This window comes from Lampetra fluviatilis, chromosome 24 (assembly GCF_964198595.1).
Source record: "Lampetra fluviatilis chromosome 24, kcLamFluv1.1, whole genome shotgun sequence".
Classification (NCBI taxonomy): domain Eukaryota; kingdom Metazoa; phylum Chordata; class Hyperoartia; order Petromyzontiformes; family Petromyzontidae; genus Lampetra; species Lampetra fluviatilis.
The window spans coordinates 10520680-10548606 of record NC_136298.1 but is presented as its reverse complement, the minus strand read 5'-3'; the positions used below and the strand labels follow the sequence as shown (position 1 = coordinate 10548606).

The 27927-nt window shown below is 44.8% G+C and overlaps 2 protein-coding genes across 4 annotated transcripts; one reads left to right on the top strand and one right to left on the bottom strand.

The window, feature by feature from the left end:
• Positions 1-151: 151 nt before the first annotated feature.
• On the bottom strand, positions 152-21429 carry LOC144941136 (solute carrier family 35 member D2-like protein). Of its 2 annotated transcripts, none has more exons than XM_078867665.1 (13): positions 21097-21429; positions 16921-16954; positions 16665-16751; positions 14653-14720; positions 13945-14016; positions 13396-13464; positions 11345-11447; positions 10935-11027; positions 9953-10020; positions 8065-8143; positions 7550-7632; positions 4947-5049; positions 152-509 (listed from the first exon to the last, which is right to left on the bottom strand). In XM_078867665.1, exons 1-13 carry the CDS (start codon positions 21342-21344, stop codon positions 492-494), a joined length of 1125 nt encoding a protein of 374 aa, XP_078723791.1. In that variant the 5' UTR covers positions 21345-21429; the 3' UTR covers positions 152-491. The 2 variants fall into 2 exon arrangements, with proteins under 2 accessions (XP_078723791.1, XP_078723790.1); XM_078867664.1 differs by lacking the exon at positions 152-509 and adding an exon at positions 526-993.
• Positions 21430-21903: 474 nt separating this feature from the next.
• YIPF1 (Yip1 domain family member 1) lies at positions 21904-27672 on the top strand. 2 transcript variants are annotated; one of them, XM_078867663.1, is made up of 9 exons: positions 21904-21995; positions 22816-22883; positions 23336-23532; positions 23683-23763; positions 23917-24004; positions 24577-24693; positions 24811-24977; positions 25129-25311; positions 25737-27672. In XM_078867663.1, the coding sequence occupies exons 2-9, from the start codon at positions 22853-22855 to the stop codon at positions 25833-25835; spliced, it is 963 nt and encodes a 320-aa protein (XP_078723789.1). In that variant the 5' UTR covers positions 21904-21995; positions 22816-22852; the 3' UTR covers positions 25836-27672. The 2 variants fall into 2 exon arrangements, with proteins under 2 accessions (XP_078723789.1, XP_078723788.1); XM_078867662.1 differs by having other exon boundaries at positions 22813-22883.
• Positions 27673-27927: the final 255 nt, after the last annotated feature.

Sequence of the window (27927 nt, the reverse complement as noted above, 5' to 3'; positions counted from 1 at the left end):
CTTAAACACTGCTTTTTGTCTACAGTCTTCGGAGCACTTTGTTGAAGAAAGCTGTGAGGGTTATTGTGGGGGATATGCATCAAGAGTTATACATCAGGTGACCTCACGATGTAAACTGAGGCTCATTGCTTGATTTGTTGCTGATTTTATTCGACAAAACCAAAATTCCTTCAGTCAAAATGTAAACAACGCATTTCCCATTGTACGAACTATTTTGTTCTCAAAGTTATAATCATCCAGATTCACTCAAATTCTTTGAAATGTGCATCAAAATATAGGGAAGGATTTTAACTGCCAGTAGCTTCACAAAACCATCAGTACGCTCGGCTATTGGCAATGCAAAACTTGACATGCAGAGATCAAAAGTAAAACTACCATAAGTCGTTCCAGATGAAATTACCCAATCGACGAAAGCCACCGCTGTAAGGAAACTTGAAGTGTGGAATTTTAAGAGTTGTAACCCTTCGCTTGGTCCCCCACCCTCCCCGTCTTCACTTTTTCTTCTTTACCTGTAATGTAAACACATTCCACGCGCATGGCTGAAGGGTCATATCTGCGTGAGAGATCAGGAAGCACGATGCCTTCATTCGATTCACACCGCAGACCGTACGTGCAGAAAAGAGATTTGTTTTGATTCGACCTTTTATTTGTTGTTTTGCTTTACAAAGGGTTTTAAATCATCCAAACACGATTCACAGAAGCTGCTAAATCAAGGTTTTGCTCTCATTCGCAAGATAAAGAGTTGCCGAGTAAAATCAATAGCTGACTCATGAAGTTACAAACCCATTGCGCATCCTACAAATGCGTTGTTTAAAAGGCAAAAACTCATTAAACGAAGAAGAGTAGCGTGTGGAACAGCACACCAGTTTTCAGGGCATTCGAATTGTTAACTGATAATAAGTATAACCCGTAAAAACAAAGTTTTTCACTATAAATCCTTTATATGCGTGGCGGCTAGAGTCCTCTCGTCCTCTGGCTTGAGATGGCTGCCACCTATGGGTCAGATGATTGCATTGCACCATTAAGCAATTGGTAATTAAATATCATATTTTTGTCCTAAAAAGTGTAAAAAAATTTAAAAAATTTTCACGAACATTAATTGTCACGCACAACGAGTCTGTGTGGAAAATGTCAGCTCGATTGGATCACGGGAAGTGGATTAAAAAACGACCGAAAGATTTGCACGGTCGTAAGCGCGCAAGCGAACTTAATATAAATGATTTAAAAAACCAGTTTAATGGGTGTGTAACTCCTGAGTTGGTGTATAACAATCATCACGTCACTGGTTGATTCTGAATATATTTCCGTGAGATATTCTGTGTTTCGATAATTTCTCAACATTAGCTTTGTTTGGACAGTCAGCACCTGCAGCCATTAATATTGGGTATATCCCCCAAGAAGATCGATCGTAAGACCTCCTCCACCTGTAACCATAAAATACGACGAGGCTCCAACTTCCATTACCATTGTTATATCTGCGCTTAGCCACGACAGAGGCTGGAGTCTACAAACACCGACATTTCATTTGATTTAAATTTGTAGGGCAACAATATGGGCCACGCCGCACACCTTTTGCTCGGCACTGATTCTGATGTCCTGGCCCCTGCCGAAGTAGCTTTGGCAAGACGGTGGCTCTCCTCTGGTCAGCCATTGAAATTGCTCGGAGGGTGTTGCCAGGCCGTACAGAAATTAGTATTTTAAGATTTGCTACTTATGTAAAGGTGTAGCTATGTAGAGGCCCTGTCAATAACTACAGTGCTCCATCTCGGCAGCGCAGTAATAATATCAAGAGGGTCACCTATGCGTTACCATGCATTATTGCAGCTGAGGACGTGACAAATTACTGCATAAAGTAATGTAAGGTGGAACCCTGCCCTGTTGTATAGGTGTGGCCTTTCAGAGATGCACACTTAACTGCAAGGCCTACGACATCCAGGTGGGGGGCGGGGGGTGTGCCCGATGTTAATGGCTGCGGCCGCTTGCCGAAGCCTAAAAGAAAATACAACTTTCCTCAAGTACGAAATAAAAATATTTTCTCGTGAAAAGTGGGACTAGGTTTTTGGATTCAGAAATGGAAAAATCAAGTTAAGCAACAAAATAGTTTAAAAAGCAGTTGCAACAACACATCTTGCATATGCTTCACGAAACATTTCCGTTTTACAAACACGAAACATTTCCTCTTGACAAAAATACGAGAGCTAGAAAAATCTACAAGCGCAAACAGATTCACGGCACCTGCACGGTGATAGTCCTGCCGACTCTGCTGAACTTAAAAGAGTGGGCAAATGATCCATCGCACGGGTTTCCATGTCATCACGGACCCCAAGAGACATTCAGGACGATAACCAATGACAATGGCCTTTGCGAAGCCTCGCAAACTTAAATGATCCCGACAAAAGTGGGCGGCCATGCCAGGTTACAACGATCACTTTGACATTTTGCAGCGAAGCCTCTTTCTCAACACAAATCATACCCCATATTCAAATGACGTGATCTCAGGTCCTCTTTAAAAATAATTATCACTGCCATTTCAAGCATCGTTGTCTGAGTTATGGGCTATAAGCCACTACATTTAAATGACTGACCGACTCGTTGGTTCAGATTGACAGTGTAACTTCTTGCATTACTTCTCATACACGTACACCAACGACTCACGGATCTGTACACTTTGCGGAAATAACATCGACACACCGACGTTATCCTTATCTTGTTTGCGGGCAGAGCAGAACTCTGCCAAAACTAGTCTGTGCAGTTTGCCGAACATCAACTAGCTCTTATTTCACAGAAATGCAAGATTAAATATTGTAACAGATATTACTAATCCCAAGGGTTAAAAACTTCACTGTGACAAGCCTTTACATTTGACCTCAACATGATCCGCAGACCCGACCGAAAGCAAATCCTCTAGAATTTGACAGCTTGGGTCGATGCACCAACTCCCTGAGTTAAACAAAGCACGGGCAAGAGAATGCGCAGGATGCTCATGGAGCAGAACTGCTGCAGTCTTGTCCGTCCGTCCTCACTTCCTAGCGGTTTGCGAAAAAATAACTTTTCCATGGAAGCAATACGATTTCCGTTTCAAATGGATGCGGGCAAACGGCGATTTGACAGCCGCGACAAGTCCACGCCACCCAGGCAGTCTGTTGTGTAAGCAGATTTTTTTTAAAAAGCAGAACTCAATAAACAAGACGGTGGGAGGGCATGCCATATAAAAAAAAACTTGTAAAATGAAACCAATGTGTTGGGTTTTTTCTTTTCATGCCGATGCTTCCTAAACGACCCAATGTGACGTTAGGGAGGGTTACTTTAACGAGCACCATGGGCCCATGGCGGTGGTCGCGCACACGTCGGCAAACATCGGCCTCGGCTCGGTAACAGTTTCCACGGCTACGTGTTGTGATCCCGGAGGGGTCACGCAGAGCGATGTGAGCTCAGGGTTCGAGAGGGGAGACCGCGTGGATGTGACTGGGCTAGCATGTCACGCGAGCCCTGGGGAAGGTTTACCACCTACAGCTTATGAGCACTTCACCACCAGTATTGCGAGAGAGAGAGCTCAGGCAAATGCCACGCAAAGTTAAATAAAGTACATAATTTAAAAGTGCGATGGAATGTGGCGCATATAATTTCAGGATGGCATTCTTTGATGTGTTTTTTCGTACAAAGCCAATAATTGCTACGTTCATACCTTGAATGATTACTACAAATGAAATACTGACATAACAAAGCAAAACATTTAAAACAAATTTAAGTTACAGCATATAAAACAAATTCTGCACACAACAGTGAACATCAGTATTAGCTTATAACACATTCTCATCACCATTCACCTTTTGACCCATGGACCGCTATTTACATTGTTATTCTCACTGTTGGGAAATAGTGGTGGGTGAGTGTGCGATTATGACATTAAAAAACGCCTGCGGGCATAACCACATAAACAATGCTCACCCAACTGAAACCGCAATTGTACAAGGTCTCAGTCAGGCTGCGTGCATATCCCACGTTCGTAAAACTTGACATACTTCAAACATCTGCGTCACCCACACAGCCAAACTCGACAGGTGAGCCCCACCAAATCCACTCTGCAGCGTTCCCGCTTAGCACGGGGCAAGTGTGAAATGTAAAAAAAAAATTGCCGATCGGAAAATATCGCAGCGAAAGATTCACCAACACAGCAATGAAACCATAACTTTGATTGGTTTCTTCAGCGACAAGTTCTGCCTCGAGGGGACAGAAGCAGCAGTGATGGAATTCACAATCGTCGGAAGTGAAGGGAGGGCAGTGCTTGACCCAGAGAAGAGCTCCAGCGCTTAACAGTCCCCTGCATCATTAAATAAACTTTTCACGGCCGCCAAAACTTTAAGTGGGAGGCGCCGGTTTGGTTTCGACCTTCTCAAAACATGAGCAGCAAGCAGGAATGCACAGGTGCATCGTTTCTCGGTTCATGTATCTGTTCCTGACAATAGGTACTCTTTGTTCCTTTGTGCAACAACAATCATAGCAATAATGTTGTTACTGCGTAAGCTGCCGAGCGCTGGGAACAAGTGTGCGCACCTCCACAAGATGGTGAATCAAACATCGCCTGGATTGGTTGAATGGACCAGCCCAGGCGGTGCAACAGTGCCCAGTCAGGCGAGGCCAGAGCAATCGAACGATAATTAACTTTCATCGTTTGGTGTTCAGCTAAAGCAAGTCTATGAACACCGACTAGCCCGAAATATTTCTTTCCTTGAGCCAATCTGTAGCCAACACGTGCTCAACGAAAACCCAGTATTCTCATCGACTCTCTGAGCCCGCACCTGATGCACACCACCGATTACCCACACTGCCCCGCTTCGATAATGAGCTGGGTAAGCGTGCGCCATTCCGTGCCAGCACTGGGGCTGGTGAGGGAGCGGGGGGTGGGGGTCGCGTGGGGGGGATGTGCAGTCCGTCGCGGATCAAACCGTGGTGCGTAGGCGCGCATCTCCAAGGCCGTTAGACGCATGCTTGGCCTGCGCCCGCTCGCCACGTAGCGTGATGACGGAGTACACCAGACTGCCCGCAATGCTGCTCGCACGCACGCACATACATGCACACATACACACAACCGGCACACACTGAGACTACAAGCGTAAGAGCCCTGTCGCCAATCCACTGATGGGGTGCACTCTATAACAATAACAACAGAAACTGCCATTTGCCACGTGGGGGTGACATCAACCACGGTGCTGTCACAGTCTAGGTTCACGCTGAGGCCATATAAAGTGTCAAAGGCTACTGGTAGGAGGTCATAGGGCAGGCAGGTGTTATGGGTTGACTAAATGAGATGATGAATGGCAAATGCAACCCCTGCGCCACCTATATGTGTGTGCTAACGTGCAAAACACAAAGATCCCCCGTATAGCCTTAACAGACCGTTAGGACAAGTGCTGTTAGTGAGCACCTATGAAGGCTGGCACAGCACACGAGGGGATGGGTGGCCAGCACCACGTCTGGCCGCCTTTGTCTCCCTAGTGGCGATGTTAACATGATAACATGTGCACGCACATATACGCACGCACACATGCACAGGCTCCAAGGAGAAGGCTCTGCTTTCTTACCCCGGCTAAAGTGTCAGGGCAAGTGCTGTTAGAGGGTGCCTTTAACAAGCATGCAAGGGTTGCCGAGGTCAGGAACTTTGAAAGAGAGCCATGTGCTTGGCTATTAAAGAATCAAAGTGAATTGAAAGATGAGTTTTCATACGAGCCAGAGAGAAAAGCAACAGCTGTGATGAATGGGACTGCCAATGACACAGACAGGGAGGTGTTCTAACACAACACAAGCGCTATTCACGAAGAAAAGCACTGCAAATCACACGCTTTGTTGCGTAAACTTTGGTGACAACACTGCCAAAACCACCGGTAAACCACATTCCGTAGTGTAACCCAAGGCTTGTTAGCATGTTACTGTTCTCAAAAGCAACATCACATTGTAATTAGTGTCAGGATTCATATTCTTGGTTCTTTCGGTAAAGTCGCGTAGAAGGGAAATAAAAAATATATATATATAAAAAAATCTCACGACGTTTCGACTGCAACACAAGCAATCATCATCAGGTGTGAAATCCACAGCAAGAAAATTTGAAACGTCGTGATAATTTGTATCGTTTTATATTTTTATTATTTTATTATTTCCCTTATACGCGACTTTACAGAAAGAACCAAGAATATGAATCCCTGCAGTCACGAAAGCTTTAAATAAAAATTTAGTTTCAGGATGTTTATTTTGTTTGTTCTGTTGCATAGCCTTTTTGCCAATGAGTAAAACTCCCACAAGAAAGCCTGTGACATAAACATGACAAAGCGCTATTTCAAATTCTAGATTTGAAGCTTTCGTGACTGCAAGGATTCATACTCTTAGGTTTTTTCGGTAAAGTCACGTAGGGAAAATAATAATAAAATAAAACAATAATAAATTATTTAATTGAGTTATTTTCATTTATCTTTATTATTATTATTGTTTTTACCTACGTGACTTTACCGAAAAAACCTAAGAGTACGCTACTTCTAAGTTTATGAGTTTTGAGTGAGGCTTGAACTCTCAGGATAGAGGCACACATATTCCTCACAGAAAATAGTCTCCGGTAAAGACCCCAGCTTACGTGCACCTCCTAAACTCTGATATTACATACGAATGTTGAACTTCTTTCGCACTGTACGTAGCTAACCGTGCTCATCAGACTTGTCCTTGATCCCGAGCTCGTGGTCTCCCCGACATACCTCAAACTCTGTCGGACCTTACACCTCAACCTGGATAACATCTTCTGCATCCTCCCTTTCCTTACAGCTCCTGCTGCTGAGACCCTCCTTCGTGCCCACACCACTCCCCCACTCGACTTCTCTAACTCGCTTTTCTATGACCTCACCACTTGCCTCATCTACAAACTCCAGACGACCCTAAGATTCTGCTGCTCCGTTCAACGCCCGTACCCGTAAACATCACCACATCGCTCCCGAAACTTCAATCCCTTCCACTTGATCCAATTCTGGTTCTGAATCGATTTCAAGACTGCATATACCATTTTCAAGATCCTCGATGGATCCACTCCTTGCTAAATCGCTCATCTCACTCGATTCTCCTCCACGCTATCTCCGCTACAGAAACCAAGCTTTCTGTCAAAGCCCCCAGTGAACCTTCGCTCAGTGGGAGGTCGATTGATTTTCTCTATTGCCCAGATAGTTCTGGAACTCCCTTCCCTCAGTCATCTGTGGTGCTAATCCTCTGCCCCCGTTCAATTCCAGACTTAGGACCGCCCCCCCTCTTTCCCTCTCTTTAACCGTTTCTTTCTCTGGTCAACCTCCTGTTATGTATCTTGAGGTGTGCTTGCATTTAAGACTTTATATAAATCCACATTGTAGTGTAGGCGTTGTTGTGATGCATTAGAAACATCAACGTTGCTGGTTTTACACTTCAACCGTTTTCCTCATGTGCCTACGTTTTAGTGGAGCAACTATGTAACTGAAAAACACCCTAAGTATGTAAAATCGCTTATTCAAACACACATACACACACGCTGCTTTACACTTACCTGATGTTCAGACCAATAAAATTAGTCCACGAAAAGATGTAGTCCCCTCCAAAGACCATCCCAATATAGGTGATCAAGACATTCTGTTTGGTGGGAAAATAAAAGGACATTCACACGTGACGATAATGATAATCATCATCATAAAAGAGTCAGATCAATACGTTATAGGGAAAAGTATTCCTGAGTCAAGATTTGTTTTCCAAATGCTCCAGATTTGGGATGTTTGGCAAATTGTATTCACGAGTGTTTTATACGTGTGAAGAAACTGAAGCGCCGAGGGAAATCCCACACACACGTAAATGGGTACACAACCTATTTTACTCAGGCCCATCTCACAGCACATTTGGGTTTTGGCGTAAAACAAATCTGTCATCCACCAATACTTTCCTATAACATACTGGATTGCAGGCATGCACAATCAAGCATGGAATGTGCCGCACCACGGTTCAATCCTTCAGACCCCCGTAGGCGAGAGGAGAGTTGCGAGGGTGTGCGGGTCACGATTGCCTCCTCACCTTAATGCAGCCCACGATGGTTGTGGTGAGGGCAGAGTTCCACTGAGTGCACAGCACAGTGGAATACATGAGAACAAACCTGGAACGCAAACACAAGCCGGTCGTGCCGTGAACTCCCAACGTTCACGAATTACGAGTCGCATAATGTTTAAAAAAGCCACCGGCGATTTGGTTGTCACAATTTCTGAGTTGTAATTCCGTTGATGAAGCTATTCTTCTTGGTCTCGTTTTTACGATCTTATTGTTATTGTTTATCTGGTTTCATTTATATAGTTGTGTTCAGTCTGATATCCTCAATTTAAGGTTCGCTTATATTTGACATATACGGTGCATCAATTATAATTAATCAATTCTCACCTAAGGACCAACAACAGCGCTAAACACTGCCAAGCATTTGTTAGACGGGGCCCACTTTGACCTTCTTATTAAGTGATCATCGCAGATATACATTCATACTTTTATTGTTACTATGGGTGGAGCAGTGGCACAGCGGTTAGCGCACTCAGTTATGAACCTAGCGACCCGAGTTTATTTCCTGACAAAATCAGGGGTGAATGACTTTTGAACCGGTCCTGGGCCCCACGTCACCACTCTGCACTGACCAGCGTGGTGAAGTATGGTCAAACAGATCCACATGACTCACATGGCATGGGGAGGCCTTCATCTATCGGCGAATTGATTTGAAAGTTATGATTATTTTTTTTACCAAAAACCGTGCCTTTTAAAGCAACAATTTACAAGTGACATCCGCCCTGAGGTTTCCCACGGCACAGCGCATTCCTGCGTATTGAGTAATGGCATTGTTGCACTAATCCCCGGCTCATCTCTGCTCTGTGCTCCAGTGACAAGAACGCAGGCGCTGATGTCTTAAAGGGTTGGCGTGACCCCGACAATGTGGGAAAAGGGTGGACACGGGTCGTTGAAAGCGGAGACCGCTTCTCGGTCGACTGATCACGAAGCCGGTTGCTCGTGCTACTTTGCATTGCAAAAAAATCGACGTTACTCTCGCAGAATTTTCCACGTATCGTAATTGAGCACGCTCGATATTCTGTCGACCACTGCGCGTGCACGATCGTGGAAGTGACTGGATCACAGTTCACCGAGCTGGTCAGTGTGGGTTGGTGCAAGCACGGAACACAGACATGGAAGGATAGTATACAAGTACAATAGATTTTTCTACACTGCCCTCTGCTGCTCATCACGTAGCCCAGCAGTAGCCTACCGCACCTGTTTTATGCATGGTGGTCACCCATCCAAGCACTTTTCATGCTCAAAGACGCTTATCCTCAGGGATCTGACGACTTCCAGGTGATTTTCTAATTGGCCTCTGTATTCCACTATCCCAGTTACTATCAGCGAACGTGGGCCCTCACCCGTAGCGTATAAACCACGCACAAATACGCGCAAGTCGGGCGCATACGTAACGCGTAGGGGCGTAATTGTGCATGGAGTCATCGGTTAATGGCGCTTCTTGAGTTCAAGCGACATGCATCAAATCGCGCGAGAACTAACGCTGGACAAAACGCGTACCACTTTTCGGGAAGTTAACGGTGGTCGCCTTGTGGGGTGGCTCTTGCCCCACCATAGCAGCGTGGAACTTCTACCACTGTCTCAAGGGCTGCAAACAGCACTCCAGTGCCTCGCAAAAAAGCGCATTTCAACAGGAAACCACTTTTAAGTGTTTTTATATTTGTTTTTACTGTGCATATTTACACTCACTCCCAGTTGACCACTCACATCTGCCTGTCTTGTTTAAAATAACACGGGCTGTGATCTTCCTTTTCCCAGGGGCAAAAATATAAAAACCGCACGGAGAATGTGCGCTCCACATTGTTCTCTTTGTTGAACAAGCCATTACATGTCAGGGTATGTGTCCAGGGTTACCTACCCCATAATGCAGGAGAGGAGAAACTGTACGACAAAGAGAGGGTCAGCCCAGCCAGAAAACTCCAAAGCCTGCGGTGCCGGAAACATAAACACGTTTATTATGCAACTTAACAAAACTGCGTAGAAGTAATATATATACAGAGCTTTGCCAATCAACTGCTGGATGAAAGCCTCCCCATGCTCTTGTCAGTCGTGGGGGTTGTTTTTACTGACCATACTTCACTATGCTAATCAGTGCAGATATGTGATGGGCGTGGGGGCAGGTTACGACTGGTTCGAGTATCACTCACAACACCAATGTCAGTCGTGGTCGCAAATCGGACTGAGGTCACAGTGTTCACAGCGCAGTGCATTAAACCTCTGCGCCACCGCTCCACCAAGTTTAAAATACCCCCCCCCTACCAAATGACCTATTGATGAATCTTAAACAAAGAGCGTGGTATTCCCAGGTCACACCAGTTCACAACTTTCGCAATCTTTGAATGAGCAGTCTTGTGCAGCGTCCCTGGGTGCTTGCATTCCTGTGAACTCTCCCATGCAGATCTCCCCCCCTGTCCCCACCCCCTGCTTGCTCCCCTCCTCCTCCTCCTCCTTCACCCCCACTGGCTGCATCCCAAACCCTTTTACCCCCACCCACAACCTCACCAGCTTTAAGCGGGCCAATGGTGTGACACCGCCCACAATGAGAAATTGACGCTGCCCCCCATCGCCCCCCGCACTCCCGTCCTAGCTCCCGTCACTTTTCCCCGCTCCCTCCTGCGGCGGCTCTCTGAGCACCCCTTTGTCCGAGGCTCCTTAAAACTGAGCGCTGGCCAAAAACAGTTGGCACAACAGCACCCAGGGTTTAACCACGCAAGCTGCGGCGCTAGTCGGGATGGGGGCCAGGCGAAGGAGTATAACCGTCTTGTGTGGATTGCATCGGACGTCATGTTCTCGCGTGCTGGAGTGTGGTGCGTGCAGGACGCCGTGGCCCGCGCGCTCACCTTGTCCACATCGCCAGTGACGTGCGCTATCAGCATCGTGGGCACAATCATGAAGAGCGCGTTGTAGAACAGCAGCCCATACTTGCCCAGCTCCTGAAGGGAAGACCTTCACTTTAGTGGGGGAGTCGAGCACCCGAACGATGAGGCGCGCAGATTGCGGCCGCCTCCACGGGTCAAAGTGGTGGGCATGCGCTCGCTGGCTATGGATGCCAGGACGCCACGAGGCCAATAAATACAATGATGAAATGACGCCCGCTCGTTGCTTGCACACGTGGCCTGAAAACAAATATTTAACTTGTCCAAACGCACGCATTGCAAAAGATCGTCCTTTGCTTTCACGTATAATTTGCATTCACTAGCGGATTACGTGCCCGCAGTAGCTCCGATGTCTGTGTACCCTGGCCGTGTACCTTCGTATCAAGCTTCTGCTTTATGTAGACTCCATTGGCGGCTGTTAAGATGTCGTTGAGCAGGATGAAGACATAGCCCTGGAGGTCAAAGGCCAGGTCAGAGCTGGGGAAGGAGGAGGGCAAAGGCCACTGGTCAGCCCATGGCACAGCACAAGGGGATGAGTGACGTGAGAGTTGCGTGATAATGACTGGCTTGGAAGCTAAGACTAATAGTTTAACTACACAGGCGCCTATATACAAATTACACTGGATGAATGGGACCTGCCTTGTGTGCTGAAGAAGAAGTTATGTCAACATTACGCTAATATCAGTTGCCCAGTAATTACAGATGGGGTTGTTACACTCATATATCACCATTAAAGTTACCCTAATTTAAAACAACTCAGCCACGGATAGTGTTGTGGGTCATTACAGCATCGTGTAAGCAAGAAACCAAGAAGGGACAATTAGGAAGGAATTCAGGGCACACCTGGCTTTCAGGTGATCAGATGCCAAAGGGGCCCTCTGCTGGCCACTCGGAATTATTAAAATAACTGCCTGGGACAAACAAACCACAATCATGATCATCTCTATATCAGGTGGGGAAAGAGTTAGAGAAAGAAAGATGCCACTTGATTAATTTCAGGGGAGGGGGGGGGGATTTGGAGGGGAGGGGGCGTAGAGTGATATGAAGGAGAAAGCTCAAGATCAGACAGGGTGGAGGGAGTGTTTGAGCCAGGTACTAAATACATACTCGGTGAAAAGAAAAAAAGTCCTGTCCAAAGTGAAAGGTATTCGACAATCGTTTTAAATTCATGAATGCCAATATTCTAACTTATTTGCTAATGTGATGGCATTAATTGCATAAGCGAAAATAAATGTTAGTTTTCTGTTATATTCCACAAATCAGTTGCAAATAAAGCAACGTTTAAAAAATATTTAAATTGCCAACATTAGCCATGGTAGTTTTAAAGACCTGGGAGAAATATCAGCCATGCTAACCATTTGCTAAATCCATTCACACACAAGTAACCTTATATCTGAGGGCCATTATCGATGCCACCGATACTTGGAAGGCAGAGGGCAATGCAAAAAGTAACGAATGAGGGCACATATTAAATATTAAATATGCTCCATCTCCTTCACAGTGGACGTTCAAGATCCAGTGACATCATTCAAGAAGAGTCCGCCATTGTGTTCCAATGTCTTGGTCTGTGGGTACCACAGTGGCGAGATGGTAGCTGCCTCGCCTGGTATACAGGAGGTCACGGGTTCAATCCCGACTGCATATTTGGAGTTTGCATGGTCTCTGGGTCCTCTGGATTTTCCCCTCCATATCTAGAAACATGCTAAACATTTCCACATGATAAGTCACTTCGTTGAACTATCATTTGTAGCCAGGTTGCTTCTGAAAAAGAGCTGTATAGCTCAGTGGGCCTTACATGGTAAATTATAAAAGTTTAATATATATACGTGGTCCAAATTTGGCAATTTTAAATGTGGCAATTATCGCCACCTACTGGCAGACTAATTCCCACTTGCAGGCCAGTGCCAAGTCACCTTTTGCCGCACAGGGACAGCTGCCACTGGGATTCTCCTACAATGCTTGAGATGAGATGTGATACAAGGTGCTTAGAGATGCTGGGGCATTTAAGGAAGTGTCATATAAATGAAATGACTATTTTTTATGTATGATAACTTCTTTCGCACCGTACATTGCCAACCATGCTAATCGGAGGTGTGGGGGAAGGACATTAAACTAAACATAAAACGCAGTTCTAGAGAAATGAATTTTCAATCTATATTTAAAAGTGCATAGCTCCAGTGGCTTCCTAATATCAGAAAGAAGAGCGTTCCAGCCGGCCACATAAGCATATCTGAAAGCGTGCGATGCAGTGACCCTCTTTAGTCGATGGCTAGCCAAAAGCAGATGCGAGGATGGCCGGAGTTCGCATGATGGTTTTATGTTCCTTGACGAGATCAGCAATGTTTTGTGTATCATTTGTGGCAAGCACTTTATGTGTAATGAGTCCAACTTGATAACGAATGCCACAGAGCCAGCGTTGACAAACCTAGCTGCAACGAAGGCACCCAGGATCATGGTCATCACTGTCAGCTGCACGGAGGTTGACACTTTCTTCCTGTTAAAGACAAGTGGGAAAAAAAGGTTCATTTTGTAAATATTTACTTTCAGTTAATGAATGATCATTAAGTGTGTATTTTCACCAGGTGACCGGCCATTAAAAATCACTGTAGCCTTTGCAAGGAATGCTTCTGCGACTTGAGGTGATGTATGGTTAATGATGAATTCTAAATATAGCTTTTTTTAATGGAGGCAATGAGCCAGACCGTTACATCACATTGTGATGCACGTACACACCGTCAACAAAACCCAAACCAGTTATGAAAAGCAGGGGATAGAAAGAAGGGGAACGGGCATGATAAATTATATTTAATTACTTGCATGTAATACATTTTTATTCGTGTGATCATGTGAGGATATGTCTCTTTTGGAAGAGCGATCTGGGTCAACAAATTGACGAAAGCAAAGCAACTGAAATAAAGTACAGCAACGAGGCAAACAGGATGAAGCTATGACGTGTGTACGAGGCATAACCTACTTGAGCACGATAACCTCCGCGATCATTGTGAATAGAATCGAGAATCTTCTCAGCACAGTAAACATGGGAAGGCTGGAGAAGATAACACAGAAGGCGACGACGCACACAGCACCAATCTCGCATGGTCAAATGCTCACGAGACAAAGCATAACTGGTAGCATATGTTCTGGTCGTACATTTACTGGAAAAAGGAGGTCATTTACCAAGTTGGGGAAAAAAAACCCGGCACGGGGGACACAAATCAAACTTCAAATTAGACCGCGAAAACATAAAGCAACACACGGTGCACGTAACGCTTTGGAAGCGACCCAAGTGCATTGCAATTCCAGGCATGTTTGGCAAATGCACGGGCACCAGCAGTACGACTAGCTTTATCGGAGAGCGCACCCTGCACTGCGTGAGAAGGCCAGTGCTCTATACAATGCGGAATGAGTTGGTGCAAGATACTGAATTTAATTTTGAACACTGTTCAGATGCGGGTGCTCTTCAATTAAAACATGGCATAACCCAGCAGCATTTGTTTAACAATCCTAACTCTTCTGATGAGACGCAGAAGGTCAAAACTGGTCCAGAGTTTACTTACATAAGCACATGCTGCTGTGTAATAATAGTCTGGACAGCCAATGCAGCCTGATGCACCAAGCAATGTTTATTTTTTGTGTATACAGAACAAAAGTTACGCTTGCATATTTGCCAATTGCAACTTACTTTAGTCGCTTTGTGCTCAGCAACCCTGTCAGCAAGTTTCCCAAGTAGATCAGAGGCAAGGGGAAAATCTGAAAAACAAACAGATGGGGAAAAAGAATGAGTCACACGCTTGCAGGAGACCTTGTAGATATTAAACAAGCCACAACAATCATCTCCAAGCCCAAATAAAATCCACGCGTGTCTCAGCAAGTTTTGGCCGAGTACGTAAATTACGCATCTTCACTTTTTATAAAATAAAAAGCACCACGTCTTGTCTACAGCGCAATGTCTACAAAACACCTAGTCTTTTTGAAGGAATATCATTCTGTATACAGCTGTATATATTAAATAATCATATTTTACAGCCTTTATCGATAAGACGGCTGAACGCTTCCCAAAGGTCGTGGTAGTACTGATTGATTACGCTGCATGATAAATACTAACAATTGGCTGCTGTGATTTACCCACTCACTATTTGATAAATTGTCACAAACTTGGGGCTGTGATTTAACTCAAGAACAAATTACTTTTTTTGCCATGGTGGTGTACGTATAGGGCCTTTAAGTGGCTACAGCATTTACATGAAAGAATTACGCACGGCATGCATACGGGTGATATGAAGGCAAATCAATACATAGACACACAATTCGAAGCTTATTCTGTAAGAATAGATATAAAATTATGAATTGATGCTATTACATTCCTATTAAATAGGGGTGAATCGATTCAACAACTCTGCCACATACAGTAATTCAAGGGTTGCAATGTAGGATCGTAATTTGATGGAAAAATCTATTTCCCTCCCCTCCCCTTAACATTTTAGTGAATTGTAGCACCTCCAGTGACTGACAGCAGTGACTGACAGCAGTGACGTGAACCCATTACATAAACCACATTTATGAATAGGAAAACATATTCTTACACATGGGATTCAATGTTTGTATAGTGAGCTTAAAGAATCAAATTATTTATCAATCGGTGCATTGTTACATGCCTAATAAATATGCTGCACATTAAATACTGTTAGGCAAGTTTAAATCTGCTTGCATAATTGCAGACACTGGCAAGTGCAAAGGTCATTCATAGCTTAACATTTTTTTATTATTTCATAGTCAGTGGGTGTTGATCAACAACATTTATACGCTCATGTCAAGGTTGCAGAGACAGGGGAAGGCTTCAGGGTAGTCTGGTGAATAGAAGAATTGCCGCCAGCAAATGATGAAAGTGAGCGAGCGGTATTACTATGTGGTTTGCGACCGATGACTGCAATTACACTGTGAGCTTTTCTTCGTGTTACATCAATGTAGGACGGTGTTTTTTTCTGTTTTGGCTCACGGACCACGCAGCTGATATGAACATTTCCACGGACCACCCAGCCCTCCCCGCCTCCAACCCAAGTGACAAAACGCATTCACTTCGCTTTCTAGATACCATTAATACGAAATTATTCATATTACCGGAACACACAAAAATTTACACAGCTAAGGGGCATTTAGATCTTAGGGTTAGGGTAGTTTAATCAGGGTAGTTTACCTAACTTCATTTTGTATTAAATATCACGATTAAAATATGAATTAATGTCCATAACAAAAACATATGAACGTTGTCATTATTTCTGGATCATCCTGCATTTCCATTAGCCCGCGGACCACCTGGAGGACCGGGAACCACCACTTTGAGAACCACTGCTCTAGGAGACCAGCGGGTCAAGTGGCGGTGCAGTGGGTTAGCACACTGCTGTATGAACCCGGCGACCTCAGTTTGATTCCCAGCCATGGTTAACATTAGTGGCGAGTGATATTTTAACTTGTCCTGGGACCCCCTACCCCTTGCTGAAGTATGGTCAAACAACCACCACAACTGACGCAGTGTGTGGAGGCCTTCAATCGGCAACGGATTGACAAAGTGTCACAGTAGGAGGTAGTTGCAGCAGGTTACAGCGAATGCCTCGCCACTGAGATTTTATTAAACAATGCCCCCCGTGACAGGTGTCCTTTATCTGCTGGGATCACGCTAAATGCGGGTTAACTCGCCTTGCGAAGGACACTCCGGTCCAGATCAGCGAAGGAGACCACATCGCACTGCTTGCCAGCGTACAGCACCACGAGCGTGGCCACCATCTGTGCGGAAACACATCAGCAGTTGTTTACTCTCACACTGGTGCCTCTGAAGAAGCCATTCTTTTGAACCACCACCATTGTCTTAAACAACTTTTTGTCAGTGAAGAATTGAATGCAAGTGCAAAGTTGCCACGGGAGGATGGGTGTTTTTGGGGTGACAAATGCTTACTTGTCCGATGCCCAGGGATATAGAAGATGGAAATCTGAAATATAGTAATGGTGTAAAACACATATGTTTAGCATTTTGTTTCTAGATATAAAAAAAAACTTTATCTTTCATATTATAAAATAAATAACGGGTACAGACTCTGGCACGATGCTCTGGTGGTTCGCAAAAAGAAAAACATCAGTGCTATGCGATATCTGTCCCAGGCCTGGGGTGCCTCCTTCACTCAACTGCAATGACCAGTGCAGATAAGTATGGTCAAACAGCCCTTGTAACTGACACGGCATGAAAATGCCCTCATGGAATCATGGCTGAGCAAAAAATGATAACATTTTTTATCCCAGAAAATAAAAGTCCACGAAAAAAATCACAAATTGAACAAAACAATGGAATGCTGCTGTTATATTTCAGCTTCGAACGCATGTCAATGGACATTCCAAGGCTGAAACAAACTGGTGGAGAGTAAAACCCCTACCCCCACATTTCCGATAGCCCTTGCAGGTCTTGGCACTGCAAACTGTGACTAATGTGGCAAATTTGCCAAGGGAAAAGCATATTTACAGTGCAAAACATCTCACTTTGCCCATAAATACCGTTGCACTCAGTGCAGTCAGCAAGCCAAAAAGAAGCATCTGCCTTACTTTTGAAAATGCAATGGCACTACAGGGTAATGAAGCAGATGGCTTTTTAAACATAAAATATGTAGAGAAAAAATGATTAGTTAATTATTAATTACATCAGAGGTTCATGTGAGATTCTGATAGCTTGGGGAGGCCTTCATCCAGCAGTGCTGATAATGATGATGAAAATGGGTTTAACAGTAACGCTATCTTGAAAACACATGAATAAACATAAGCCACTCTACAACAGACCTTTGGATCCTGCAAACCACATTTGTGAATAATCAGCTATCAAGACTCGAGAAAAACTTTGTGCGGGGCAGACTCATGGCCCAATGTCAATCGGATCACCCACTTGAGCAGTGAGATGACGAACGTGGCATGTAACGCGGCATTACGTGGCAGTAACGCCACGTTACAGTCAGACTTGGAGAGGCAACCTGTACCGAGGGTCTTGCTTGAGACACATGCTCCCAATAACCACCAAGTGTGGACCAGTGCTACACAGTAAAATTCTATCCATAGATGTGGCAGAGAATCACAGTCCAGGGGTAAATCAGTTTTTAGCTGCGACATTGACACAGAGTTATTTGTGGTGCTAAGGATCTTAGCTCTATTTATAAGGGCATGTTGTAGGGCGCAGTATTTATATTTTCGGGACGTGAAGAGCCATGAGGAGTGTAGCTCCAGGACTTCCATCCACTCGCTGGGTAACACGTTCTAAATAGTGTAATGTATAAGGTACAGCCCCTTGACCAATCCACTGCTGGATGAAGGCTTCCCCGCACCTTTCGGTATGGCCGTTTTTGACCATACTTCACCACGCTGGTGAAGTAGGGTGCGACCAGGACCGCTTCAGATATAACTCGTCACCAGTGTGGGCCAGGTATTGCATTTACCGCACATCATCTGATCGTTGTCAATCTCATAATGTGCTGCCGATCACATTCGCGAATGCACAGTGAATGAAGACCACCATGTCAATGTCACGTCACATTGGTGCCACATTGTACTATGCTCCCACATATATATATATATATTTAAATATATTTTGCCAGGTATGGCCCACTGAGCTATGTAGCTCATTTTCAGAAGCAACCAGGCCACAAATGACAGCTCAACGAAGTGGCTTATCGCCTGGAAATTTGTAGCAGCCAAATACTCTTAAACGCATGTTTCTAAGTGCTGAGGGACCCGGATAAATTTTCACGCAACCTCGGTGAGAACATGCAACCCACGACCTCCTGTATACCAGGCGAGGTAGTTAACATCTTGCCACCAAGCCCCTGCCTCCACCAACCCACAATGGCCAGCACGGTGAAGTATGGTAAAATAACCCCCACGAGCCACATGGCATGGAAAGTTCCTCATCCAGCAGTGGATTAACTGAAAAAGGGATCTACGTGTACACAATTGTGTCACAAACACAGCACTGACACTCTCATAGGTGCGTTGCTGGTTCTACCTCCCCAACACTAAATGCCCTACACAATGAATAACACGTTAATAACAATCATGCATAAGCATGGATTGTCATGCTTTCCATCATGCACTTGACTTTGGAATTATTGTACTTGCAGTATGAGAAAGTTATGAGAGCTGACATCGCCCCCCCCTCCCACTCCCGTTACGCATGGCTGGACAAAGATAATGAATGAACACGTTCAGCCTCAGCTGAAAACCCATAAAACCCCGTTAGTACCGCAAGCGTCGTAAACGTGCCAACCCAAGCACAACCGAAAGAGCGGCCACCCACGTCGGTGCAGCAACGCGTCAAGGTGGGAGTAGCATGGCAGTGCACACAATGCGACATGCACAGACAACAGCATCGTCATCATCGCCGCCCAAAGACGTGCATAGGCACCGCTCTCAACGCAAACGACTCGGCTTGCATCCCCTTAAATGGCATTCCATGAACAACGCCAGCCTGTGGACTGTAATCACACGCAACTGCATTTTTTGTCGAAGCTTTTACTGAATGAATATTCGTGGCACCACATATCGCCTAGTGCTGCAGAGCGCAGTAGAGACCCAAGGGATATTCAAAGGCTCACGGGGACCCGAACAATGGCATCAAAGCTCTCTACACAACACACGATGGTATTTAAGAGCAATAATTATTGTTGGTGGTGTCCCTCAGATACGAGTGTACTGCACTATGAAGCTGGAAATTAGAGTTCGAATCCTGGCCACGGCTAAGATTAGTGGCAGGTGATATTTGAACCGTTCCTAACAACTCCCCCCACCCCCTCATTCACCAACCAGCAATGGCAAGTGTGATGATGTATGATAATAAAAACCCTCATGACTAATACTGTTGGGTGATCTGCACTGTTGGCTACGTTACGGTTCAACAAACATTAACAAATGTGTGTTTATAATGTCTGGACTGTATTCACTTCATGGTTACCCCCTCCTGCCATAGTGCCTGCAAGCAGCTGCTGTTATTTCAAGATTTGAAGCTTTCGTGACTGCAAGGATTCATACTCTTTGATTTTTTTTCTCCGGTAAAGTCACGTAGGTTAAACAAATAAATGAAAACAACTAAATTAAATCACGACGTTTCGGAGGCAACACAAGCCTCCCTCATCAGTTGTAGCGATAGTTATTTGTGGTGAGACATTGTTATAGTTATTTTGCTGTGCCCTTTTTACACCTGATGAGGGAGACTTGTGTTGCCTCCGAAACGTCGTGATTTAATTGAGTTGTTTTCATTTATTTTATTGTTTTACCTACGTGACTTGACCGGGAAAAAAATGATGTACAAATAACCTTTTGTACTGCTTCAAGGAGAACGAGAAAGTGATGGTTGATAATCCGAGCAACTCATCTCCTCCAAGTTAATAACGTCCTCCACCAAGACCCTACGATGATGATGGTACAACACAAGGGAGTCCGTGTCCCAATGTCCACCCCTAAAGACCCCCTAATGATGCACACACTACTCCAAAGTTTATCCTCCCTGAGATAAGCAGACCGGTGACCAACCAAGTTCAAGTTTCAAGTTTATTTATTAGGTATAGCCCTAAATTTCGATTTAAAGCTTTCGTGACTGCAGGGATTCATCTTCTTGGTTCTTTCGGTAAAGTCACGTAGAAGGGATTTATTTATTTTAATAGGTTTTGTTTTTATTATTTTATTATTTCCCTTCTACGTGACTTTACCGAAAGAACCAAGAATAGGCATAGCCCTGTGAGCCATTCGGCTCTTGAATCGGGTGCAACCGCAACAAACAAAAAACATGAACAAAAAACATGAACAAAAAACATATTAAAGTGAATATGTGACTAAGTGCAAACAGAAAATCCACGAAAAGACAGCAAAACATTGCAGAAAAAACACCGTACACCAACACTGTGTGCAAACATCCCAGTGGGATGCAAGTCAAACAACAACAACCACAAGACAACTTAGATTAAACCAAGCAAGCAAGCAACAAGGGCGATTACAACAATAATACCACAAAGCCTCCGTGAATCCTCCACACCACGACCACCACCCCCACAGGCTGCCCTACAGACCCCCGCGAGCCCCACAGCTCCCCTGTGTCGGTGCTGACCTGTACGCCGTGAGCACACTCTTGTTGATCACCACGATGAGGAAGGAGCTGATGCCGTAGAGCGCGGCCGACAGGAGCCGGGCGAGCATCGCTGGGCCCGTCCTGCTCGCCGCCTCGGCCGCATGGTCCCGCGGGCGGCCTCCCGTGCCTGCTGCTACTGCTGCCGCTGCTGCTGCTGATGGGGACCGACGTTCGGACGACGATGGAGACGGAGCTGCCTCGGGCTTTGAGAATCTGCCCCGAGGCATCACGGCATCATGATATCATCGCCCCCCGCCCGCCACCGCTGCTGCTGCTTCAACTCCTCCGCCTACACTGGGGCGGAGCGTAGTGGAATCGATTCGGCGCGAGTCGTGGAAAGAATCGAAGGTATCAACCCACACCCGCCCGTCTCTCTCTCTCCGAGCTCCATCCCCATCGCGATTAAACGAATTGAGAGCGTTGTTTGTTGATTATTGGTACACGGTTATGGGGTGTGGGGGAGGGGTAAAGGCGATTCTTTGCAGGTTAAATCAATGGCAATGATTCGATTTGATTCCGGGTATGGATTGTTGCGCGAAGAATCGGATCGCAGCTTGTTGAGAAACCGGGTGCTACCATTCACTCGCCAGGGGGGGTTGCTAATCATTCTTTAAACTTTAACAGTTAAATATACAAAGAATAGCGATTTTTTTTTTGCCGTCGTCGGTTCTTACTTTAAACAAAGTAGACAATGAAATTGGGGATAAATGTCACGTTCAATTTTAGTTAATGATTGTGAATTGTCTGGACGTTAATTGTGAGTTTCCCGGGTCGAGTGGTACAGCCCGGCTCGTGTTCGTATCTGGGTGGACGTGGCGGCCTTTCGCGTTCTCTGTGTTTCCCCGTCTCTCTGAACATCTCCGTCAGCCCAAAGCGAGGTGAACGAGCGTGGAGTTTCACGACCGTGGGGTTTCACGATCGTGGAGTTTCACGAGCCATCCCGTGACCCAGGACCCCGAGACACGGGGGTCGTACCCGGGTTGGGGAGTGACGGGGATGCAGGTGGTGGTGCTCGGTAGAGTAATCTAGGCGAGACCGTTGCTCCCCGAGGCTTCTCCATCGTTGCTAGGCCCCACTGTTCCGGCCTCTTGTGAATGCGACGTCATTAAAACTAATGTGTTTATCTCGTTATCCTGCATATATGTATCGACAGTAATGTTATTTTACAAAGCTTACAAGTGTTGGACAACCTGGGGATGAACTGTTTGTGTAAACACAAGTGAGACTAGTCGAAACGTCTTAATTTATAACGCTGTACACTGGGCTGCTGTGACCCAACTTGTTGTCGTGAGCCTTGACGAATGTGTAAGAGATATCTTGTAAGATATATCTTGGCATGCCTTTAAACGGCCACATTAGCACGGTTGGTTACGTACGGTGCGAAAGAAGTTCAACAAACGACGTACTATACGTGTATGCAAGTCTCGCACTTTGCATGCGACTGTTGCAGAACTTCGTATGAGCAGTGCGGAAACATCTGTTGTACTGTATTTATATGCTCCCGGGGTATATGTTCCCCGTCTTTAGCCGACCAGCGTGGTGAATTATTGTCAAAGTTACCCCCACGACGCGTACGTTGTGGCAAAGACCCACGTGAGATGATACTAACAACAACAAAAATGCGCAAGGGAGCGTGTGATTTAAAAGCTATAATGCGTTTGCGACGGCAGATGCTTGACTGGATTTGTCTTTCAGCAGGCGGCAGCCGTCAAGGTACCGAGATTCGGTGGGAAACATGACGGCAAGGGATGATCTGCAGTTCCAGGGTAAGGCTTTAACTAATAAGTACATGAGCAGGCCATGTTTATACTGTGTATGCTTTGCAGGACATATCAAAGAGTAGGACATATCTGCTTTGAGTCTACTGCAAAAATGACAGTGACCCGCGGTGATTTTCATGTAGATCGGTCAGCCACTGGAAAAGTGTAAGCGAATGGGTGAGTTGCTAAGTTGGCGAGTGAATGGGGTCACTCTGTGAGTGGGTGGGTAGGTAGGTAAGTGGATGTGTGTGAGTGGGTGGGTATCAACCGTGGAGCTAAATTTATGACATCAGCTCTTGTGCAGCTGCTGGGTGAATTGTTGCACTGCAATACTGAGGGATAGAGACAGCATGAGGAGGCCTTCATCCAGCTGTTCATTGATCGTGGCTGATCATAATAAATGAAGGCACTTCAGCTGTGACTGCTGCTGCTCACGCGCACACACACACTCCTTGCAGAATTTGAGGATGCTACGAGTCTGTTGGCATCTTCACCTGGAGCCACCACGGTCAGCATCGAGGATGATGTCGGCCCGCCACCGAGGAATCAGCGGCCACAGCAGCAGCCGACGAGAGTGGCAGAGCGAGGTGGTGGCGAGTCCGATGATGACGATGAAGAGGTAGACATGCTGGGAAGACTTGGTGATAAGACAGAGGTGGGTCCAGTATCATCTGGCGTAATACGTCATTGGCTTCCGCATTCAAAGTTACGTTGAGTTAATTTTAAATGTAATTAAGATATTCTTTCTTCCCAATTTGTACTGAATGGGACATCATTTTTGATTGAACTTTTTTTTGTCTGGCAGTTGCTTTCTGAAGAGAAAAAGAGCGCCCCCTTCTGGACATTTGATTATTACAAAACATTTTTTGACGTTGATACACACCAGGTAAGCTGCTGGAACTGCACACAAATTGGTCGACTAATTTGATGTAAGTTGATCAGAATTGTTTTTGGAACATAATTACTGAAGATGTGTTTTTTTTAAACGTGTATTACATATCAACAGTGACCTTCAGCTTGTGTATATTGGTTTGTGAAGGTTTTGGACAGAATCAAGGGCTCAATGATACCGTTTCCTGGAAGGAGCTTTGTGCGCAAGCACATTCGGGGCAACCCCGATCTATACGGTAAAGTCACCCACGTTTTTACAATGCACTCATCAGTCTATGAGGTGCATCACTTGCAATGTTTGCTCAATTAAGAGCAAGGCACTGCCCTTATTGTCATTCGTATTTTAAGCAGACGTTGCATTATTTTAATGAGAATGTTATGTGTTACTTTAAACTCACCAATTTTATCTTCTTGGTTCTTTCGGTAAAGTCACGTAGAAGGGAAATAATAAAATAATAAAAATAAAACAATAAAATACAATTCTCACGACGTTTTCGGATACAATGCAAGCAGCCGTCCTCAGGTGAAGAACAGGTCTGTCTTTCCGACAAACGCTGTCTTTCCAATAGACGATGAATCTCTGCAGTCACGAAAGCTTTGAATCGAAATTTCATCAATTTTAGTGGAGAAACTTTAGAAGCTATAAAATCAAACAACACCGTGTTCATCAAGCCCCATCATATTAATCTACTCACCCTCATGTTAGCATGTAGTATCTTATCTATTGTTACTTGACGTTTTGTTAGTTACTTGTGAAAGGCACTGATGATGTCTTGCTGATGCTCTGTACCATATGTCACACATGTAGGTCCGTTCTGGATCTGTGCCACACTGGTGTTCGCAATTTCCATCAGTGGGAACCTCTCCAATTTGTTCACGCAAGCCAGTGGTTCCGAGTACCACTACGTCGCTGATTTTCGAAAGGGTGCGTGCATGTCTTGTCGTACAACTGTACACCTTGATGTACGTTTTTTTAAATAAATGTACACACTTTGTATTGGATAACAATAAACACACCGCTGTTCTTGTTTCTGGAATGCAGTGTCCATTGCTGCCACAGCTATTTACTCATATGCATGGCTAGTGCCACTGGCGATGTGGGGCTTTCTGCTGTGGAGGAGCAACAGGACAATGGGAGTGATGTCTTTCTCCTTCCTGGAGATCGTGTGCGCTTATGGGTACTCGCTCTTCATCTACATCCCCACTGCGGTGAGTTTTGGCCAATTCCCGCCGCATCACCCCAGTTGGTTTCTGCAGTGGAGGAACAAGCTAGCGTCTCCTACTGAGCACACTTTTAACTTTATCCCTTGATTTCTGCTCCCCCCCCACCCCCCACCAATGCCCATCCCACACATCGCAGGTGCTGTGGACAATACCGTCGGGTGTTTTGCAATGGATACTGATAGTTGTGGCGATGGCGCTCTCTGGCTCGGTGCTGGCGCTAACTTTCTGGCCTGCATTCCGCGATGACGACAAACGAATTGCGGTGGCCACCACAGTGGTCATCTTCTTATTGAACACATTGCTTGCGGTCGGCTGCAAGGTGAGCTTTGTGACACGTTAATTGGTCAACTGTTTTCACACTTAATGTTTGGTAATCTCACGCAGTTAACGTTTGTCATCAGAAACCCGAGTGGGCATTTTGTTCTCACTGCTAAATGAGACAAGTTAACATGCGTGTGCCCAAATGCGAACATAATACTGCTCCTTTACAAGCACATGCATTGTATTTGTTGAATGACACGTAAGAAATTGTCTTTAGCAAAGGACACTGTGGTCTGGTCAGACACAGGTCAAGTAAAGGTGTACCAGTATATAATCTATGAGCACCTTATATCTAAAAGCTGATCTATCGCTTGTATGGTATTTTTCATTGTATCACAATTTAAGTCATCACTTTTAATTGTGACTTGGCAGGAGCCTCTGGCTGGCCTCGGGTGGTACTAACATCTCGCGTTGTGTGTGCAGTTGTACTTTTTCTCCACACGTCAAGCGCACATCGCTGCTGTAACGACTCTGAGCCCGCATGTGACGATGGCACACAGGGCCAACGGCACGGCACACTGAGCTCTCCGAGGACAACTGCACATCAAACAAGAACATGTTTTTAATCTTGATGTAACAGATTTCAGATTGTTAATTGGGACTAAGGTGAACTTAAGTGTTATTTATGTATACTTTGCCAGGCACTTGCAGAGAAAACATTAAATTGCAAATGCATGTTAGGTCACCTTTCTTGACTATGTATTGTATATTTTAAGTATATATACGCGAGGTGAATAGTGCCATGAAAAAAAGTGGGTAAGTTTGGTTCCAGGCTGCTTAGCAGATATCCAGCCCCATATAAAAGATCCTATGCATATACTGTGTACAGAGTATATATATACAATGCAGGAAATTGTAGTTTGTACAGTCTCATTCAGTTGAGTAATCATAAACCGAAGTTGTATTTGTTTGGCAGAGGAATGATTTGCTGCTTTTTGTTTAGTTGTCCTTCCCTGCACGTCCGATTAGCGACATGGTGCAAAAGCTCATACATTTGGGATTTATCAAAAGATGACAAATGCCTGTTGTCCATAGAGAGCATGCACTCGACTCGGGTCTTCAAGTTTGAGAATGGCAAGTCTTTCTGCTGCTCTACTTTGGCTCCCATGTTAAAAATGTTGACAACCACAAGCAGGGAGCGGAATTTAGCGCATCCAAATGTCTGAATTGACAGCAATGTTCGTCAATGGCATATACGAATTTTGTTTGCATGCATTTTATTTTCCAAAGTTGTCACACTGCTAAATGTATGCAGAATTCATATTCAAGGCTAAAGTTACGAATTTAAATGTTATGAAAAAAAACCCCACTACCTTTGACATTTAAAATAAATATCTGCAGTAATGTTTTTTGGTCATTGGGGGAAAGCTTGATTCTATATGGGGGGCCGTCTTTAATTCAGCAACCCGGTTTAGAGGCACGCATTTACCAGACTACAAAAAAATTAAGTCGATGCTATGGAATGAAAGAATAAGCGATGCATTTGGAAACTTAAAACACTGTCCACATGTTAGCAAACAGTATTGTCAATGAGAGTACCTGCTGAAGGTTGTGTATATTTGCTAAGCAAACATCTTTTCAATAGGGACGGTCCACATGAATTTTCAAAAATTTCCTTTTAAGAATCCACTGCTGGACGAAGGCTTCCATTTGTAATAATTGTCCTGGGAGTTGTTTGACCATATTTCGCACCACACTTGTGGACCCGCACATACGGGACATGTGGAGAAAAAAAAAGCTTCAAAGCTCATTGGGATTCCTGCATTCTTAATCAAAAGATGCACATTCTGACTTCGTGTCACACTTTGTCAGCACAGATTAAAGGCTGGGGATGGCAGGTGGGAATTGAAATCCGATCGCCAGGGATACTTGCAAATGAGGCTATATCCTAGTGTCTTAGTTCTCCCGTTTCATCCATTTTTTGCACTTCCAATTGGCACGGTTGGCCTTAAGTATTGTGCCAAATGAGCTTAGCATATGTTAAACAAACTTGACAGTTCAGTGCACCACTGTACCCACTGCGATTAAAATTAACGTTGCTGTTAAATGTTATATCCTATCACAATCATCTGGAAAGTGTCCCATCTCATTAAATCGAAATTGAGGGTTAGGCCTGGAGTATTATTTGAATGTGTAACCACGCACATCAGGTTGATGGCTGTTGCAGAGCTACTTAGTGGGAAGCAGTGGCGCTAAAATCTTGAGTTTTTCTATTCACCCAACTTCCAACCTGCACTGACCAGCATAGTAAAGTATGGTCAGATAACCCCCATGACCATCCAGCAAGTGACAACGGGAGTTCATGTATATTATACATTGGGTATTTTTATGCTCTTGGAACAATAAAACGTGCGTTTGATGGGATTTCTTTAGTGGTGGTTTTGTTTGTCTTGTTCGTTCACATGTGAATGTTAGAAAACAATTGTGTTTTGAGATTGCTCAATATTCAATACATTCACTCGAATATCCATCTGGTTAAACGACGACTCGCTGTTGAGCATCATTTTGTGAAAAGTCAAGTGGTAGCTGATGTTAAAGCCATGTATTTTGAATACAAAGTATTTCACTTAAATACTTGAAGTTTCAAGGCTCCATACAAGTTACATTCTATACA

Bases quoted from the DNA above. Each gene is read 5' to 3' on its own strand.
- YIPF1 (XM_078867663.1), top strand. From the start codon at position 22,853: ATGACGGCAAGGGATGATCTGCAGTTCCAGG. The intron at 23,533-23,682 runs GTGGGTCCAGTA...TTTGTCTGGCAG, and splicing joins GACTTGGTGATAAGACAGAG to TTGCTTTCTGAAGAGAAAAA. The intron at 24,978-25,128 runs GTGAGTTTTGGC...CACACATCGCAG, and splicing joins TCATCTACATCCCCACTGCG to GTGCTGTGGACAATACCGTC.
- LOC144941136 (XM_078867664.1), bottom strand. From the start codon at position 21,344: ATGCCTCGGGGCAGATTCTCAAAGCCCGAGGCAGCTCCGTCTCCATCG. The intron at 13,465-13,944 runs GTAGGTTATGCC...TGTCTTTAACAG, and splicing joins GCGGAGGTTATCGTGCTCAA to GAAGAAAGTGTCAACCTCCG. The intron at 994-4,946 runs GTTTGATCCGCG...TCTGACCCATAG, and splicing joins ATGCGCGCCTACGCACCACG to GTGGCAGCCATCTCAAGCCA.